The sequence below is a fragment of the Centropristis striata genome, chromosome 16 (genome assembly GCF_030273125.1).
Source record: "Centropristis striata isolate RG_2023a ecotype Rhode Island chromosome 16, C.striata_1.0, whole genome shotgun sequence".
NCBI classification, from domain to species: Eukaryota; Metazoa; Chordata; class Actinopteri; order Perciformes; family Serranidae; genus Centropristis; species Centropristis striata.
In genome coordinates, this window is record NC_081532.1 from 15,908,230 (window position 1) to 15,926,171 (window position 17,942).

Consider the following 17,942-nt stretch of genomic DNA (forward strand, 5'->3'; position numbering starts at 1 on the left):
ACCATTTTTAACATTTGGAAACTTCAACTCACATGTGATCTATGCACTTTATTCCTATGACTGTTTCTTTTGTGCTCAAAATGTTGATCCAATAAGTCAAAGTGAAAAAATTATTAATCAGCTCAATGAGATGAGGTTGTGCTGAAAAAACTGGCAACAACACCACGGCATGGTAAAGGTTTTTTAGGTGGCAGAATGAAAAGTATTCAATAACCGACAAAATAGTCGAAGACTCCAAAGGTACTTAATGAGGAGCAGCGCCCCCAGTTCACTCCGCACACAATAACAATAACAGTTCTATTCTGGTTTACAGTTCCAGAATGAGAGTTTTGTCGATTCAAAATAGTAAGTAGCTGCAAAATGAAATTATAACAATGCAGCAGTCATGCAGTTTAGATAACATTTTGAACTTGAACAGCGCCCCACTTTTTAATCGACCCCCGTGTGCACGTTCACGTGTCAAACACCTGAGCGCGTGGCCGTGAGACCTAGGCGCGTGCTGTGAGCGACATACAGGTGGTCGGTGTTTTCAGTGGCAGAGGAGGAGGTGAGTTTATTTAAGTGCTGTCGCATTGTCGAGCGCATTAATGCAACATATCAGTTTGGCTGGCATCCCACTAACTTAAGTAACCACTGACAGTTTTAAGTGCATGTGCTAAATTACAAGCAAGGTAACCGCAGTAAGCTAACAGTTAGCTGCTAAAGTTTGAAGTGCTAGCATTAGCGTCAATGACCGCCGAGTTTTTCTACTGTGGGCAACCGCCTTTATTATTAAATACATTAGTTTTGCTAAGCGCAGGATACTTAGTTATCTAGCTATGTAATAAGTTGACAGATGTTCAACTTCATTAAATGCAATTTATTTTCTCTATCAACAAACGTTGTTTTGGCCGTAGCTAACGCAAGCTGGCTGTGAACTTCATGCTAACGTTAACTAGCTATCATATTAACCAAAACGCTACTTTTCGCTTTGGTCCAGAAAATTATTACAAGAGGTCCCTAAATGTAATGTTGGTCAGCGAGAAATTAACGCTCCAGGCACTTTTTTTCCGCACTTTGGGCAAACTTATGCTAGTGTTAACTTTATTTTGTAAGTCACGTGGCTCATGCTGACAATGGCAGATATTTATGAAACCATAACATTGTATTTTTCAGTCTTCAACGATTTCAACCTTAAGTCACCACATGAATAGGAAAAAAACAGGCAATAATTATTATTCATTTGTTTTAAATCAACCTGACACATTTGGTGGCTATTTGAATATTTTTTTGTTTATCTTTGAATTTAGGAACCCCCCAAAAGTGCGTCCATTCCTTTAACCCTCTGAACTCTTGGGCTATTATATCTGTTAAAAAATCTGTTTAAAAATCTTCACCATGCCATGTTGATATCAGGTTTTTCAGTGTTACCTCACCTATTTGTCCTGATAATTAATTTTTATCTTTGACTTACTTGATCAAAATTTTGAACCCAAAGAAACCCAAAGGAAACATACAATCTGATCTTGAAAATTATGTTTCAAAACACAGAATTTTAAATATTGCAAATATGAATACAGGTTGCAAATATAACATGAGGATAATATCTAGTTCTATATTTTATACTAAATATATTTGACATTATCACATCATGAAGAAGTAATATGCAGGTGGTTTCATGGACTCCAGAGGGTTAATAAATGTGTGTAAAATTGAGTCCGTTTTTAGGGTTTCGGTTAGTCATGCTTCTCAGGGTTAAAGTGCTCAGACACGTCTCTAATTTCAGGCAAGGCAGTTAAATACATTTTCTTTTCTATAGCGCTTAAAAGGGTACTCAAAGACACTACGTAATAAAAACTGAAGCAAGAAACCGTGTAATCAAAATTAAAAATCAACGACAAGGACAGTAAAGCGATAACATTAAGAACAATCTCTCTGATATGTCAAAACTATAAACTTCTAAGAAAAGTGAAAGCAAGAATGGAACAATGGAAATAAGCCTTAGGGCTTTATTGTGTCATCCCTGACTATTTTTTATTTATTTATATAACGTATGGCACAGGTTGGTGTTTCATATTTTTATATCAAGAATGGTCAAATAAAATAAATCAATCAATAACAGGCAATACATTGTAAGCATTTCCTTAACAACTTCTCAGGCTCACAATTCTTTTCTTGCTGCAAGCCCCTGAATACTCCTTATGTAGGATGAAGGATATAATTAACAAAAACATTTTCTTAAATAACTCTTATGAGCTACTACTGAAGTTAAAATATTTGAATTTCATCACATAAAAAATATAAAAGAGTATTACTATATTGTATATAACTTTGAGCACCAATCAATTATTTGAAAAAACTGCAATGCTTTTTTTAGGTTACGTTAACTGATGTGATGTGTTTTCTTTTTTCAGCAGAGATGGATAAACACGCACATTCATCAACAAACTTTGAACATTTGAAACCTCTCTCTGTGTATTGTAAGGATGCAAGATTGGTCACTTGTGAGAATGCTGTTCTCCATTCCCCGAAAAAGGCCTCAAACTCATTCATAAATTTTAAAATTGAGATCTTAAACAATTGTGCCATTAAACGAAAATTAGATGATTCTAGTCCAGATTTCGATTATGAGACTCCAGTGAAAAGGCCCTGCTCTCCAAAGGATCTGTCCCCAGACCTTGGCTGTTTCATGGACGACTGCAGTTCAGCGAGACAAGACTCCCCTTTTGTGATATCTATACCCTCATTGCTTGATAACAACATTCAAGATAAAGACACTGTGAGCTCTCAGCTACACTTGGAGCATGTGGAAGCAGAGCCAGGGGTTGATAAGGGGATTGTACCACACACTGTGAGGTCTGAGATGGTCCTCCAAAATCTTGCACCTGCCTTTGACTGGGATGTTGATGACATCTTGTGCCTACATCCCTCAAGCCCTGATCCTGATTTAGGATATTTTGGCCATGTAGAGGAGGTTGAGCCACTCTTAAATCCCTCCATGGAAAACCGGCAAGAGTTGGATAGAGGAGATGGACCAAAGGAAGAAGGACAAATGGAGAAAAAAATGTATATGAATGTAAATAATAATATAGAAGACAATGTAGAAGAGGATAAGGGTTATTTCTCAATGTCATACTTAAACGATCTTAAAATGGGAAAGAACCCTTCTCAGTCGATATGCCCCCAGATGCCTCTGGTTAGTCCCCTGCTCCAGATAGGTGAAGCTGAGGCACCAGAGAAGGAGAGCCCTCCTGAAAGTTCATCTGAACCAGCTCATACACCAGCTGCGTTGTCTGGACAGGACATTTCCTTTAAAGTTAGTGATTTGTGTCCTGTTGTAACTGGGCCACTATTGCAGTCAGATAACACACCTGTAGAGCATCTACAAGGTGATGTTGAAGAGGTTTGGACTATTGGATGTCCTATATTGGAATCCTCCGTATGTCAGGTCACACTTGGTGGAGAGGACATCTCTTTGAACACCACGTATGAGACAACATTACCCCTCCAAGTTAAGGTAAGCTGTTTTACCAGGACTGATACATACTGATGGTGTGGTTCTGCACATATGCAGTCATTTTCATTTATTGAGCTCATTTTGCACAATATGTAGTGTGCATACTGTATGTTAACTGTTTCTTTTCAAGGTAAAATCTGTTGTGGTGGCTGTCAGTCAGCAAACCTCCAGCGGCAAAGCAGCATCTTCTCTGCCAGAGCAAAGCGCTAAATCCAACAAACTGAGCCCAGATGAGAACAGACAGTCAGAGACTGCCAGCAGTGCCAGGAGTCAAAGGTACTGTAGTAGCCTCTGTCACCTCTAAGGGGAGCTGTATGACCATATATAACCAAATGTGGACGTTTTGGCCATGGCTTAATGGCTTTAAGGGCAACTATGTCAGTCCTTCATAATAGTTATATTCTTTCCTGTCTGTCTTTTGATGTCATCAGTGTCTGTTAGCCCATATTGTTTAAGGGATTTTTTTAATTTTTACTAGATTACTTTCTGTAGCCTGAGATGTCTAATATGGCTGCATGTGGTCAAGTGTCGAAATAGTGTCTCTTTTTTAGGCCTTCAGTCTTTGACAGGGAGGTGGACTGGGAGCGTGAAAAACGGCTGTATGTTCATTCGGTGACCAGACACATGAAAGAACATCAAGGAGCAAATAATGGTAAGACCCTGAGCTCTACTAGAAACACCCACCAGAGAACCACACTAAGACTGCCTATAGTGGAATTTTTACATTTGGTTTGAAAAAAAAAGCACATTTGTCTTTCTTGAAGATTGCATGAATGAGCTGCAGAGCCTGATGACCCATGTGGCTGACCAGACACCAGGTGGTGATGGCCAACAGTGGCAGCATCCCTCTGACTTCACACGCAGGTACGGCATTCTTATTAGGTTTTCTTTATAGTTATGAAGAGGTGCAGATTTAAAGTAGTCTTGAGACAGACATGTTGATAATGTATGTGTACAATGTAAAATATGGATCTGTGTTTACTTTTAAGGAACTACCAAAGACGGCTTGGGATCCAAATGCCAAAAATGACCCTCAAAGAATGGCAGGCCAAAAATTGTACAACACACAAGCGCTTTGCCAAGGTTCCAAAAGTTTTTCAAAGGAGCCAGTTCCCCTGATTTAGCAGACAACCTGGAATTACACTTCACTTTACAAGAATTGAACATGCTGGACTCTTGTTATACTAGGTACAGTTGGGGCCTCATTTCAAATTTTGCACTGCTCTTAGTTGAATTTGTGGTGTGTGTTTTTCGTTCGCCAATTTAAGTGTTGCTCTATATATTTTTTTTCTAATATGCATGTCCCTGTTTAAGAAAGTTAATGCATGTTTTAAGGGGTTTTGATGTTGTGAAAATGATGCTAAGAAAACGCACTTAAAGGTTTCAATCATCTTGAATGCCTTGCCTGTTTTACTGTGTTTGAAACTGTCTCTTTTAATGTGTATTTAAGTAAGTTTTGTACTTCTGCTGTTTGAAATGTTGGAGTAATCCCCATTCATGTTTAATTGGGATGTGATTACAACAGTTCTGGCCTTTAATGACAAGTCTCTTATCTGTTCCTGTAGATTTATTTGCCTCTTTGGCCCATAATGGCTTAACACGTGTTTCTGAAAAGTATTCTGAAAATGATAATAGTGTTGAAAATGATAAAACTCATCAAGTGTCCTGTTACATTATCCATCCTTGTACAACTTGTCAAGCCAAGTGTATGAATTGGATGGGAAAAGTTGGTTTGAGGTATAGTTTGGGACAAAGAAGAGTAATTTGTTATGTAAGTGTATTATGTAATCCAAGAAATGTTTACCAGGAGACTTTGTTGTCATCCAGTCCTGCTTTAAGATTCATGTTAAAAAAAAAAAAAAGGACATCCCTGCACTCATAATTGAGGAAATTTTTATTCTACACTGGGACAGAAAAGTTTTTTTTGAGCCCCGCACTTTGGCACATGTACTGATTGTTTAGGTCTTTTCACACACATCATATAAACATTTCTCAACCATCTAAATTGTAACATCCTGACAAATCTGGATAATCCTCAAACCTTTTGACTACTTTCATTATACCTTTTGGAATTCAATAGTTATCAGTGAAAACTGTTCACAACAATGGATTATAGCAACCCAGAAACCCTGCTTTTCAGCTCTTCAAAAGTAATTTTATGAGCACCAAAAACAAAACTAATTTGCACCTCCTTTTCTGAGATGTCAGCAAGAGCGTCAGTGGTTGATATTTCAAACCCTAACCAATAAACTAAACGTGACCACAAAGGGTTTACATGGTATAATGTTTTAAGTGATTTGTGTGAACTGACCTTTTTAATTGTATTGTAGAGCAGCAGCGAGTACAGTGTACTCTCAGCTGCTTGGAGGATTCTCCGCTCTGCGGTCTCATTAAACCCTGTAACGTAAGAAAAGTGTAAGTGCCACAGGCGCTGAGTGGAGAACTTGGCCCCTAGAGTCAGAGCAGGGCTGTGTTTGTGTGGGGGCGAGATAGTGCTGCTGATGAAGTACTCATAATAAAGCCTAGCCTGTTCAACTTAAACTATAGCTGTTGTCCCCTGTTAATGTTTGGTGAACCTTTGTCAGCTTTATTCTGACTTTACTTTTGGAGCGACTTGAGTGCCCTGCACAGGTACAGGCTGACCCCAGGGAGCCCAAATACATGGAACTTATCAGCATGGGGCCCATTCGTTGAATAATGCAGGCTGTTAAAGTACTCCTGTCTGTACAGATAGTGGGGCAGCCTGTCCCTGGCCAGCCATCCAGAAGGCGGAGGTGTGTGGGTGTCAGTAGAGTCCTCGTGACACATGCTGTGCAGACTGCGGGGCACGTGTGCAGCAGAGCAGCTGCAGCACGGCTCTACACCTTCAACAAGGTTTAGCTCCTCCAGAGTCATTAGAAGGATCTTGTCTGTGTGGAAGCTGCTTGTGTTTATCCGACATGCTCACAGTTCTTCTGCGACAGTGTTCGGTTTTGTCAAAACAGAGTGCACTGCTGAAAACAACAACTCTTCAAAAAAAAAAAAAAAAAAAGTAAAGCATGTCATTTCAGCAGCTAAGTCAAGCCAACGTTTGCTCTTGTTTCGGTGCATAAATATGTCTAATGTGGGACTTGAGTATGATCCAAGTGATTTGTTGTGTTTTGCTATTTAAGTCTCATTGATTTCAAACTCATTAAGAATTCAGGCACGTTTTCTGCCACAAGCTGCTGACTCGACAGTAAATGTTCTTGCCTGAAACCATGTTGGGGAAATTTTTCAGGGTTTATGTCTTTCTCAGGCACAACTCCATTCCTCCAGTAACAGTAAGACGGTCAATTGTAGGTCTGTGTGTTTCTTTGATGGAGAGAACTCTGACAGTTGAAGCCTGGGGTCCACATGTATTATTCACTAAAGAATAAGCCTGTCTTCCTTGGTTCTGTAAGAGTTTTCTTGGAAATATTTCACCACCCTGACTTTTTGTCCAGAAAGGTTTAGCTTTGAATGTCACCATTTAAACGTCATTGTGCACAATTAAGATCATACACAGACGATTTGGAAAATATTAGATATTTTATTGAAGCATACACAAGTAAGCATACACCATAGTCTTCATAATTGAAGCTGTGTAACCTTGTGCATAATAGTTAAACCATGCTAGCCCTCATTAAGCAATGACTCCTGTACACTTCATAGAATGAATATAAACATGATAGCACTAATAAAGCAGTTTATTTTTCTAAACCATGCTTCTTTGCCAATCTCATTTCTGCATGTCAGGAACGCATAATGAAATAGTCCCAACTACTGGGTGACATCACAATGTCTTTCTGTTTCCAGGCGTGTTTGTAGTATAATACAATATACACATTGTGTAAGTTGTTTTGAAAAATCAACTCTTTTTACTGGCCTTTTTCGCTTCAAAATAATCTGTTACTGCTACCAAGCATAAAGTATTTGTCTGGCATTGTATCATACACACAGTAGCATGAGAACACTGAAAGAAAATCCTCAGTGTGTAGTTAAAACGTGTGGTTTGGCACCACAGGGCGCAAGTGGAATGTTGAGTTCTTACAGTCGTCACCATTAGTCGAAAGTGATTAAGGAAATCTGTGGTCGACAGGTGTTTACCTAACCTGTTCTTAACAAGAGACCCCAACAGTGGCTGGATGTCCTTATGCCTATAAATAAATTGAATCCTGTTTGTTTCTTTAGTTGTAGAAACATTTAGGTCCATGTGTGTCTGACTGGGCAAGCTGCGCTGCACTTCATCTCCAGGTATGAAAAGTGTGGACTTTAGATAGAATTAGATACCCAGACATCTTTCACTAATTCACTCAACATGTGAAAACCTCTGTGTAGCTGTTTAACATGGTCAGACCCATGTCTAAGAAAAATTTAAAAATTAAATTATACACCACAGCTGTTTACCCTAAAACTGAGACTGCTGGATTATCATCTCTGTGTAGGAGAGCTCACTCAAACACTTTGCATGTCTGCAGAAGCTGCAACGTTTGAAGGAATAGTTTGACATTTTGGAAAAAAACTTTCATGCCAGGATTTGGATGGAAAGATTGTTAACACTCATGACTATATGCTAAAGTGATGTTTCCAGTCTTTATGCTTCAACTGGCTGTACTGATAAGAGTGGTACCATCCTTGTTCACTCTGCAACAGAGTGAATCAGCATTTCCCAAAATACCAAACTGTTCATTGATAATGAAATAACAACCCAGAAGTAGAAGTCTTAAAAAGCTCTGCATGACAATTGGTAATACTGAATGTGGTATTCAAAGGTATACTATGCAAAATCTTCTGGAAAAAAACCCCAATAGACTCTTAATCATCACTTAAGACCCTCTAGAAGTGTGTGATGGTGTCTGTATCTTCAGAGACTCTGCCCTCTGCCTGTATTTTCTCTTTTCTTTTCATTTTGTTGTTTTCCTGACTTTCCTGGGAGACAACCTTTGAGCACAAAGCTGCAAAAATAGCAGACACACTGCCAAAAAATGCAAATATGAGGCGCCAAGGCAAGTGGATAAAGCTCGTTCCAAAATGAGTGAATGTGGGCTTTGCTTTTGCATTCATTGAGGCGAAGAGGATGGGCCAAGTTTGAATATTGTGTTGACAAGTGACAATTCCTGCATAGTATGCCTTCAAAGTGTGTACCATAGAGACAGCACCATGCATGATACTCTGAAGACCACGCCCACTGGGGGGCGGAAACAAACTATTCCTCTCCATTGACTTTGTATTAAAGGAAGGAGCCACTACCAAAATACAGAAAAATCCTCAAAAGCTGCTCTGTGGTAAAATGTACTACCAACAAGTTAAAGAACCCAAAACTAAGTTTTTAAAATCAGACAAACTGAGTCACTGAACTTTAAAGAGGACAAAAGTGGATATTTACTAAAATTGGCTTGCTAACAGCCAACTTGTCCATTCTGGTAGACAAAGAGTGCTAAAATAATTAAATAATACGTTTAAATCTATTAGCTTTAGCTAGAAACAGACATTTTGTTAGTGTTTCAGCCCATGGTTGTCTTAAAGTTAACATTAAATATAGTTAATATCTTCAGTTTCAGGATCCAACAGTTTTACACATTGTAACTGCTGATGTGTCACGTCGGTATCCACTTTTGTCCTCTTAAAAGTTTATTTTTTCGGTTCTGCAGTTTATAAAAGCTTAGTTCTGGGTTCTTTAAACAGTTGGTAGTGGATTTTACCACACAGCAGCTTTTGAGGATTTTTTGGTAGCGGATGGAATTTTCAAGGAGGCTCCATCTTTCAATACAAAGTCAATGGAGAGTGAAGGTTTGTTTTCCCCCTGAAAGGGGCAGGGCTTAAATTGGCTCTGTTCTACTATAATAACTAGAATACTCACTCTGTTTATAGTTTTTAATCAGTTGTCATGTGAATTTTATTTATATAGCCCAGTTTTTGCTTCAAGGGGTTTTACAATTTGTACAGCATACGACACCTTGTGTCCAGAAAAGGAAAAAACAATTCCTAGCTGAACAGCAACAGATTTAATAATTCACCTCTCATGTTGCTAGCTGGAGTTTTACTCATTTAAGTAACAGACGAGGAGGAAACTAAATATAAAAGATGCCAACAGGGAGTATAGTTAAGAAATACGTTGTTGGCACACTTAAGTCATGGCCTTAGTTCAAAGAAACCATCCAGGGAGCCAATCATCATTATCCGTTACTGTGTGGCTGGATACCTATCGATTGGAGAGCCAGCTACCAGTGCAGTGTTCCTGGGGAAAAATGGATTCAACCTTCAGCTGCAGAAGTTTTCCATGAAGTGCTGATCTCTGGGTAATGCAGCAGAACACAGTTTGGAGGTCTCACCAAGTTTGTCCTGGCAACAGCTAAACGTCTGTGTTAATCAGTCAGAGGGCCCCCGCACTCTTAAGAGTGAAAGGAGAGGGATGGCATTGCATTAGTCATCGTTCTTCCCACTCACTCAACTGTAACCTTCACTGCTTTCTCTAAACCACCTCTCTTCCACTACCACACTCGAGGGCTAGGAGAGTTGTGACCTGTTGTTTTTGTCTGGGTTTACACTAAGTGACCAGCCAGAATGAGAGTCGACAGTACAACAGTAGCTGATGTGTTTATCATTCTGCCTGTCAATACAGTTCTCCATCCTTCAAAAGGCTCTCAACCATTATGTTTGGATTATTATTTAAAGTATCCAGCTCTTTTCATCATTTTCCTCATTGAAAAGTCTTTTCTTATTGCACATAAACAGCGCAATGACATAATGCAATAGAAATACATAATAGTAGAAGAGTGCTATGAAAAAAGACTAACAGCAGTGTAATAATAAAATAACTCACCAGTAGCAGTACTCTTTAACAGTAGAATTCTATACATTTTCCGCATTAGTCATATTTCATTAAAGGCTCTCTAAGCTGACGCCACCAAACGAGAATGAAATATAAAATGTATTTACACATTCAATGACAACCATTTTCCAGATTTTAAAACTTACCTCAGCCCGATCTATATGTCATCAATCAGTAAAGTTTCCTTTTTACTTTGCACACACATTTTAATATTATGTGAAAGCTAATGAATCTGACACAAATGTGAGGTACAGGGCCTTCTGTCGTTTAAGATAAATCATAAGATACAATTATTTTTAAGGCAGTACTACTGAGTTTGAATCAGCCCTCAAATACACCATTTGTTTTCTTACGCCTCATTTCCACACAGTTTTGTTTGTGTAATCCCATATAGTAGAGAGATGCGTCCCCTAGTGTTCAACACAAGGAAATGCATCACTTTATGGTTGGATAGAAATGCCAATGCAGTAATAAATAACTTTCTATCCTAACTATATTTTATCAAAATAACAATCAAATTCACAATGTGTTAAACTAGCCGAACTACCTTCTTTTTAATAACACAATTACACAGTTTGATTGTTAACAATGTCAAGTAACTGAATTGAATAAAATAGCCTAACTTGCCAATTCCACAGGAAGTTAGCACAAAATGCTAATTTTCATACAGTGCATGTGGTCTGTCTGAAATCTGCCACAAAATTTAAAATTTCTCACTACTTAAGACAAAGTCCAGACAGAAAAACACAGAAGTTTTGCAAACACATCCGAGATAAGAGAGGTTCTCATAGGAATGAATAGACTTCTGGTTGACTGGCATATGTACACAGAGCTATGTGGAAACGAGGCGGTAAAACACGTTTCGTTACAGTATACAGTGCACAGTACCGTATGGCAACAGTTGATCCCTTATCATTATTCTTAGTCTCCTCAACATGGAGTTTCAACGCAAATGTTGACTTTGATTTGTGAAAAAGTCTTGATAGAAGCCCTTCTGTCTTGGTGACATCTGTTCAGGATGTCATAAGGAAGTCTCTGGGTTGAATGTTGGGCCCATAAAAAGTTTTTTTTATTTTATTTTCCATGCTCTCCATCAGAAACATAAGTTTTTACAACAGCGCTGAAAGACTTCTCTTGAAGTTCGGGAGAAGGGTCACCTGCAAACAAGGCTCAGAATGAATCCCCTCATATTCAATGTGCAGTTTGTTCATCTCTCTGAACATTGCATGCTGGGAGGTTGAGTTTTGGACGAACAGGCTACAGAGTTTGAGTTAGTTTCTTCCGTGCTTCACCGAAGGCTGTTATTGCTGATATAAGGGATCTCTTTAGTGTCTCTACAGAGGCCACTTCTCCATAGACATCCACTGAGTCCAGCCGTGTTTAAAGTCCATTAATTAGATGAATGCACTCCGTTATGGCAGCTCTTTTACCTCCCCAGAATGCATTAAAATTCATCACGCTCAAAGAGAAAGACACAAGGGAATACTAAAGGGCTCATCCTGGACGTGGAATGTAACATTTCAGAAATCTATAATAAAAGCATGAAAGAAGCAAATGTGATGAAGATGATACCACACCTGGCCTCTTACTGTATATATATGTGTTTAGATCAGAGATGAGTTCACAAGAGTCATCTTTTCTGACAAGACTGGGTGATTCAGCTCTAGTGGGGAGCCAAGTGATCCCTCTAAAGCTGCTCTGGCGTCATCACATAACTTCTAAGAAATGGCTCCTAAATTAGCCAGGTGGAGTCTGGATTCCCTGAGGGGGGAAATGAGCTCGCCAGAATGAAAACATGTCCCACAGGCGTTTCTGCCTGAGGGGAGATCTAAAAAAAAAAAAAAAAATAGAAAAGAAAAATACCAGAACAACATCACTGCTCTGGTGGCACCTTGTTAAAAGTAAAACTACAATAATATAGTTTAATGATGTACAGTGTTTACCTTCAATACAGAAAGCATAGAAAACAGGATAGTATGAGGAAAAGAATGGATAGGATTAAAGTACAGGGGGTGGTGTCGATAAAGTGGATGCATCAGAGCCACCCAGTAATGGGAAATGTCCAAGTTTGTGGTTGTGGATAACGCATTGAAAGATGTAGTGACAGAGGGAGAGACAGAGAGTGAAGAGGTCTCTGGCTCTGTTCATCGGCTTTGGTCCCTGGGGTTGGTTTATCTGCAGTCCCTCCACTACTGGAGCCATTTGGCCCTAATCTCTGCTGCCCCATGGTACAGTAGTTATTGAGCACGACGCAGCCTCTGAACTCTCTCCACAGTCACTCCGCTGCAGAGTCTGCTCTCAGACCAGCTCCGGCCAGGCCGTGCCTGACCCCCGGAGTCATGCAGCTCCAATTCAGCGGCGGGCCCCGTGCCAAAGGAGAGCAAGTGCCGCCGAGGGGCCCACAGTCCCAGCCTCATCGTGACAAACAGATGGGCTTAAAAGGGGCTCGCTTGTTTGTGAGAACACAAAGTCTTTTGGATAAAGAGAAGACGTCCTGGCAGTCACACCTCAATGATGTTGACAGATGGCATCCTATTGTTGTTGTTGTTGTTCTTGGGGAACTGTGGGGGGAGAGAGGAAGATGACAGGTATGAGAAGGCTGGAGGACTCACAGGAATCATACAATAAGGTTTGTGGATGAGCATGAGGATGCCTCTGTGCTCAGATGTTTTATTGATGTTTATAGCAAGAGTGAAAGGAATATAGATTTGTTTTGACTTGTTGTCTGCACTGGTTTGAAGTGAGGACATGGGTATGGTATGGGGCTCTGTGCATTAATAAAAATTTACTCATTGAAACATGGATGGATTACTGGCGGGCCTATAGAGCACTGGGCCAGTAGCCTGAAGTGTCAGGGGCCTCTCTGGCCTCCACCTACAAAATGTCACTCAAAGAGACACAGAGTCAAAATGTCCACAAAGAAACATAGAAATACTACAAACAGTGACACAAAAATACTACAAAGAGATTAAAAAGTACTACAAAGGGACCAAAGCAACCAAAGAGACACAATTCAACTATGAAATAAATACAAAGAGATTCAAAATTTCAACAAAATTAGGCAAAAAAGAAAACCCTACAAAAGACCAAAACAATTACTAGTTGACAAAAAACAACTACAGCGACACAAAACAACTACAAAGGGACTAAAAAAGACATACTCAAAGACACAATACAACTACAAAGAGACACAGAAATACTACAAAAAGATCGAAAACAACTACAAAGAAACTAAAAAAAAGACTACAAAGGGACACAAAAATACTGCAGAGACCAAAACAAAGAGACTAAAACGTACTACGAAGGGACCAAAGCAACCACAGAACCACAATTCAACTATAAAAAGACTCTAAATGACTATGAAGACATGCAAAATGACAACAAAAACAGGCAAAATGACAGAAAAATAACTACAAAAGACCAATCTAGAGACCTAATTACAAGGTGACACAAAACAATTACAAACAAAATAACTACAAAGAGACACAACTGCAGAGAGATGCCCAAAGACTACAAAAAGACACGAAAATACTAAAAAGAGAACAAAACAACTACAAAGAGAATAAAAAACAACTACAGAGACTAAAGCAACCACTGAGGGACACAATTCAACTCTAAAAAGGACTCTAAATGACTACAAAGGGACATAAAACCACTGGAGGCTCAACAACTATTAAGTCTGTGTCTTGCTCCTGTGTAGGAGAGCTGGTGTGGCACGTCTGTCCCCGGGGGCCGGCTGTCTCACACTCTGCCCATGATCAGAAGCTGTGACTTGTGTGTTTATCTGAATGTTGCAGAGTCATGCACATAATGTTGAAGCGGTGTTGAGCCTGAAGCCGAGGCTCAGATGACACTATGATTGTGCATGAAGTGTCAGTGGAAAAAGTCTAGAAGTGGCCGGGACCATTCACCTGCCCGGCGCCGCTGTGGGGGAGGCACCCGGGGGGGGGAGGAGGAGGGGGTGGGTGGGTTATACCTTACTGCGCAACAGCCCCCCCGTCGGATGTTCAGGAGTGCTGCACTCGGAGGAGTTTTTGGCTTTGTCCTTGTTGTTGTTCGGCTCGTTGTCTTTGATTATGTCGTACTGGCGACAGAAGAGAGCAATCACACCTGGGAGAGGAGGCAGAGTGTATTCATCATCAGCCAACTGTGGTTCAACACAAACAAATGCACCTGCTGTTGTGTTTTTCTGTTATTGTGAGGAAGATTACCGCAGGAACACTGTGTGTGAAGCTGTGTGATCTTGGTTAAATCAACAGTTTTGTTCTCACCTGCCCACATGATAAGTACCACCACAATGATGATGAGCTCCCCCGCCCTCAGCTGGGTGGTCTGGCCCACTTCTTCCATCGTCACTTCGTCTGAGGAGTCAAGGAGCAACATATTAGACTGACAGTTAGTGGAAGTGGGTTATCACCAGTGGCGGAATGTAACTAAGTACATTTACTCAGGTACTGTATTACACTTTTGAGTATTTCCACGTATGTAACTTTATACTTCTACGTCACTACACTTTAGGGGCAAATATTGTACTTTTTTTTCTCTTCTTTCTACATTTCACATTTAGTTGCTAGCTTTAGTTACTTTTCAGGTTAAGATGTAACAGAAAATATGATTAATTTAAAATGATAATGCATGTTTATAAATTAAAACACATAAAAGTATATTAAGTAGTTACCCTACCTGGGTAACGGTAAAATGCTGCTTACATAAATGCATCAAAAATAAGAATGCAATAATATATTTGGAATGTTTACAACAATCTGCGTAACAAGAAATAGACAGTGATGCAAGATCACAACAAAATTAGGTAAAAATATAACCGAAAAAAAAAACTATGAAAGACCAAAACAATTACCAGGTGTCAAAAAAATTAGATAGAGATTACAAAGACTACAAAGAGACACCAAAATACGACCAAAACAACTACAAAGAGACTAAAAAAAGACTAAACAACCAAAAAACAACTACAAAGAGACACAGAAATACTATAAAAAGACCAAAATAAATACAAAGAGACTTAAAAATACCACAGAGACCAAAGCAACCACAGAGAGACATAATTCAACTGTAAAAAGACTTTAAATGACTACAAAGACACGCGAAATGACAACAAAATTAGGCAAAAAAAAAAAATAACAAAAACGAAAAAAAATACGAAAAAATAACAAAAAAATAATAAAACCCAAATATAATTACAAGGTGCAATCTGCATAACAATTACTTTTACTTTTGGTACTTTAATTACATTTTGATGCTGACACTTTTGTACTTTTACTGAAGTAAGTTTTACTGAAGGACTTTTACTTATAGTGAAGTAATTTCACGTTCTCCACCATTGAAAATATAAAATTCTGCATCCTAAAAACAACTTTTTAAATAACATTTCCTCTTGATGTTACCTACATGACAGCTTTGTCTGTTTTACTTTCTCTTTTAGTTTGCAGCAGTTAGATATTATGGCGGTATTGTTGCTTCGTCTCGGGGCAAGTTGTTGTTTGGAAGCCGAGGAGCTAATTGGCTTTGAACAGCAAAATTGTTCAACGTATCAGCAAAATAGTTTCCTCTAAAATCATGATTTTCTAGCGTCTAATGACTGACACTTCAAGCATGCTAAGCTCGGAGGCAAATAAGTCGGCATCACTGTGTTCGTGAACAGCTCTCTTGTAATAAGAATTGTCAGGCTGCTCGATCACAGAATGAGGACACAAATCCACTGCATGATAGAACAGCTTTGCATCAGCCGTCTCCTCAAAGGTAAAAACGTCTGACAGATCAGGGTGCTGTGATCAGAAAGGAGGTTTGTAATTTGAATAACGTTAGAGTTTGTGACACGGCTGATATAACATGCAGATATGAAATGGTAAACAACTTCTGATATCCATTTCTTCTTCTGTTGACTGTATGACAGCCATTATTGAAGGAGGAGGGGCAGGAGAGGGGGATGGTAATGTTTTTCTTTTAGCTGAAGTAAAAGTCTGACTTTTGGGAGAGCTGTAGTGCAGGTTTAACTTTTTCTCACCACAAATCAAGGTTTTTTATTTCAGCCTTTTCTTGTGAGACTAATTTAACAAAAATAATGACATTATTACACAATTCAGAGTGCAGAGAGGGTTATATTATTTAACACGGACGGACGGACAGACAGAAAGACAGAGTCATGGAAAAATGTATTAGACCATTGTTTTCTTCAATTTCTTGTTCATTTTAATGCCTGGTACAACTAAAGGTACATTTGTTTGGACAAATATAGTGATAACAAAAATGGCTCATAAGAGTTTAATTTAAGAGCTGATATCTAGCCACTTTCCATGGTTTCCTTGGCAATAACCAAAAATCATTATCAAGAAAACCATGGAAAATGGTTAGATATCAGCTCTTAACTTAAAGGGTGGTCTAATAATTGTTTCCATAACTGTAGATAGATAGATAGATAGATAGATAGATAGATAGATAGATAGATAGATAGATAGATAGATAGACAGACAGATAGATAGATAGATAGATAGATAGATAGATAGATAGATAGATAGATAGATAGATAGATAGATAGATAGATAGATAGATAGATAGATAGATAGATAGAGATATATAAGAATATCAAAAACAACAGGAGCAGAGGACAACAATTCTGTCTGTTTATTGACAAATTTCCTTTAACAAATTATTAATAGACATATTTGTGACTATAATAAAAAAAATAGTATTTCCATGAATGCATAAAGGTTTTAATGAGATGACACCATTTAAAAGTCTCCGTGTTTTAATTTTTAATTTTATTTTTTGCCTGGAGTTGACAGAAAGAGACAGAAAATGTGCAAAAATGCAGCTAGTGTCACCCTGCTATTTTGGTGATTAATGGTGAAAACAAATTGTAGTGACTTTGACCATTGATCATATGTTGAGATATTTGGGGAAGGATCTTGTATTTTATTTTTTCAAGTCAAGTGAAGCTTCCAGGCTAAATGTTTTTAAATTATAGACACATATGCTGTTCATACAAACTGTCCGAGTTGCTAGCTTGTTTTTCCAATTATTCTGACACTATTGTTATTGTTAATATTATATGTTATTGTTATTGTTACATTTATTGTTTCTTCCTTGGAACATGCTACAATCTTTCACTAAGTTGCATGAAAATCGGGCCTGTAGTGTAAGAAACGGAGCGTTCCCTTCTGTCTGTTTCCAAATTCTCGACATTTTAGGCACACCCAAGTAGGGCACCTTCCCTCCACCAACATGGCTTAAAAGTCATCTTTTTCTGCTGTTCCTGAGAGAATTACTGTCTTTACTGAGTTCCCAGTACATGTAGAGAATGAGCAGACCTGGTTGAACTATACTGCTCAGTCATTTTATCCATTTGGGGTTTTCATTGAGGCACTCTTTCATTCGAGATACTTGCAGTTCAAGGTCTACTTTCTCACTCTTGAGATCTTGAACTTCCTCGCACAGTTTTTGAGAGTTGGTGTCAACATTTTGCAGCTGTCTTATTCCCTGAATGCTTTGCGAATCGAGTGCTTTTACATGTTCAGATCTCAGTCTAGCCTCCATACATCCATATTGAAAACTGCTACTTGTCAGCCAGTCTTCTGCTGTCGCCGTTATGCCTGAAAT

The 17,942-nt window shown here is 38.8% G+C and overlaps 2 protein-coding genes across 5 annotated transcripts in view; one reads left to right on the forward strand and one right to left on the reverse strand.

Annotated features, from left to right (window-relative positions):
* The first annotated feature begins 372 nt into the window (after positions 1 to 372).
* LOC131988053 (S100P-binding protein-like) lies at positions 373 to 7,432 on the forward strand. 4 transcript variants are annotated; one of them, XM_059353055.1, is made up of 6 exons: positions 373 to 547; positions 2,394 to 3,496; positions 3,627 to 3,772; positions 4,048 to 4,148; positions 4,261 to 4,360; positions 4,486 to 7,432. In XM_059353055.1, exons 2-6 carry the CDS (start codon positions 2,399 to 2,401, stop codon positions 4,613 to 4,615), a joined length of 1,575 nt encoding a protein of 524 aa, XP_059209038.1. In that variant the 5' UTR covers positions 373 to 547; positions 2,394 to 2,398; the 3' UTR covers positions 4,616 to 7,432. The 4 variants fall into 4 exon arrangements, with proteins under 4 accessions (XP_059209038.1, XP_059209039.1, XP_059209040.1 ...); XM_059353056.1 differs by having other exon boundaries at positions 2,397 to 3,496; XM_059353057.1 differs by lacking the exon at positions 373 to 547 and adding an exon at positions 559 to 671.
* Positions 7,433 to 10,074: 2,642 nt separating this feature from the next.
* The window catches only part of fndc5a (fibronectin type III domain containing 5a), a 40,201-nt gene continuing 32,333 nt past the window's right edge, over positions 10,075 to 17,942 (reverse strand). The window contains exons 4-6 of the mRNA XM_059353059.1: positions 14,600 to 14,689; positions 14,305 to 14,438; positions 10,075 to 12,889 (exon numbers count right to left, since the gene is read on the reverse strand). Coding sequence (XP_059209042.1) covers positions 12,830 to 12,889; positions 14,305 to 14,438; positions 14,600 to 14,689 — 284 coding nt within the window. The 3' untranslated portion in view covers positions 10,075 to 12,829. The remainder of the gene's footprint in view (positions 12,890 to 14,304; positions 14,439 to 14,599; positions 14,690 to 17,942) is intronic.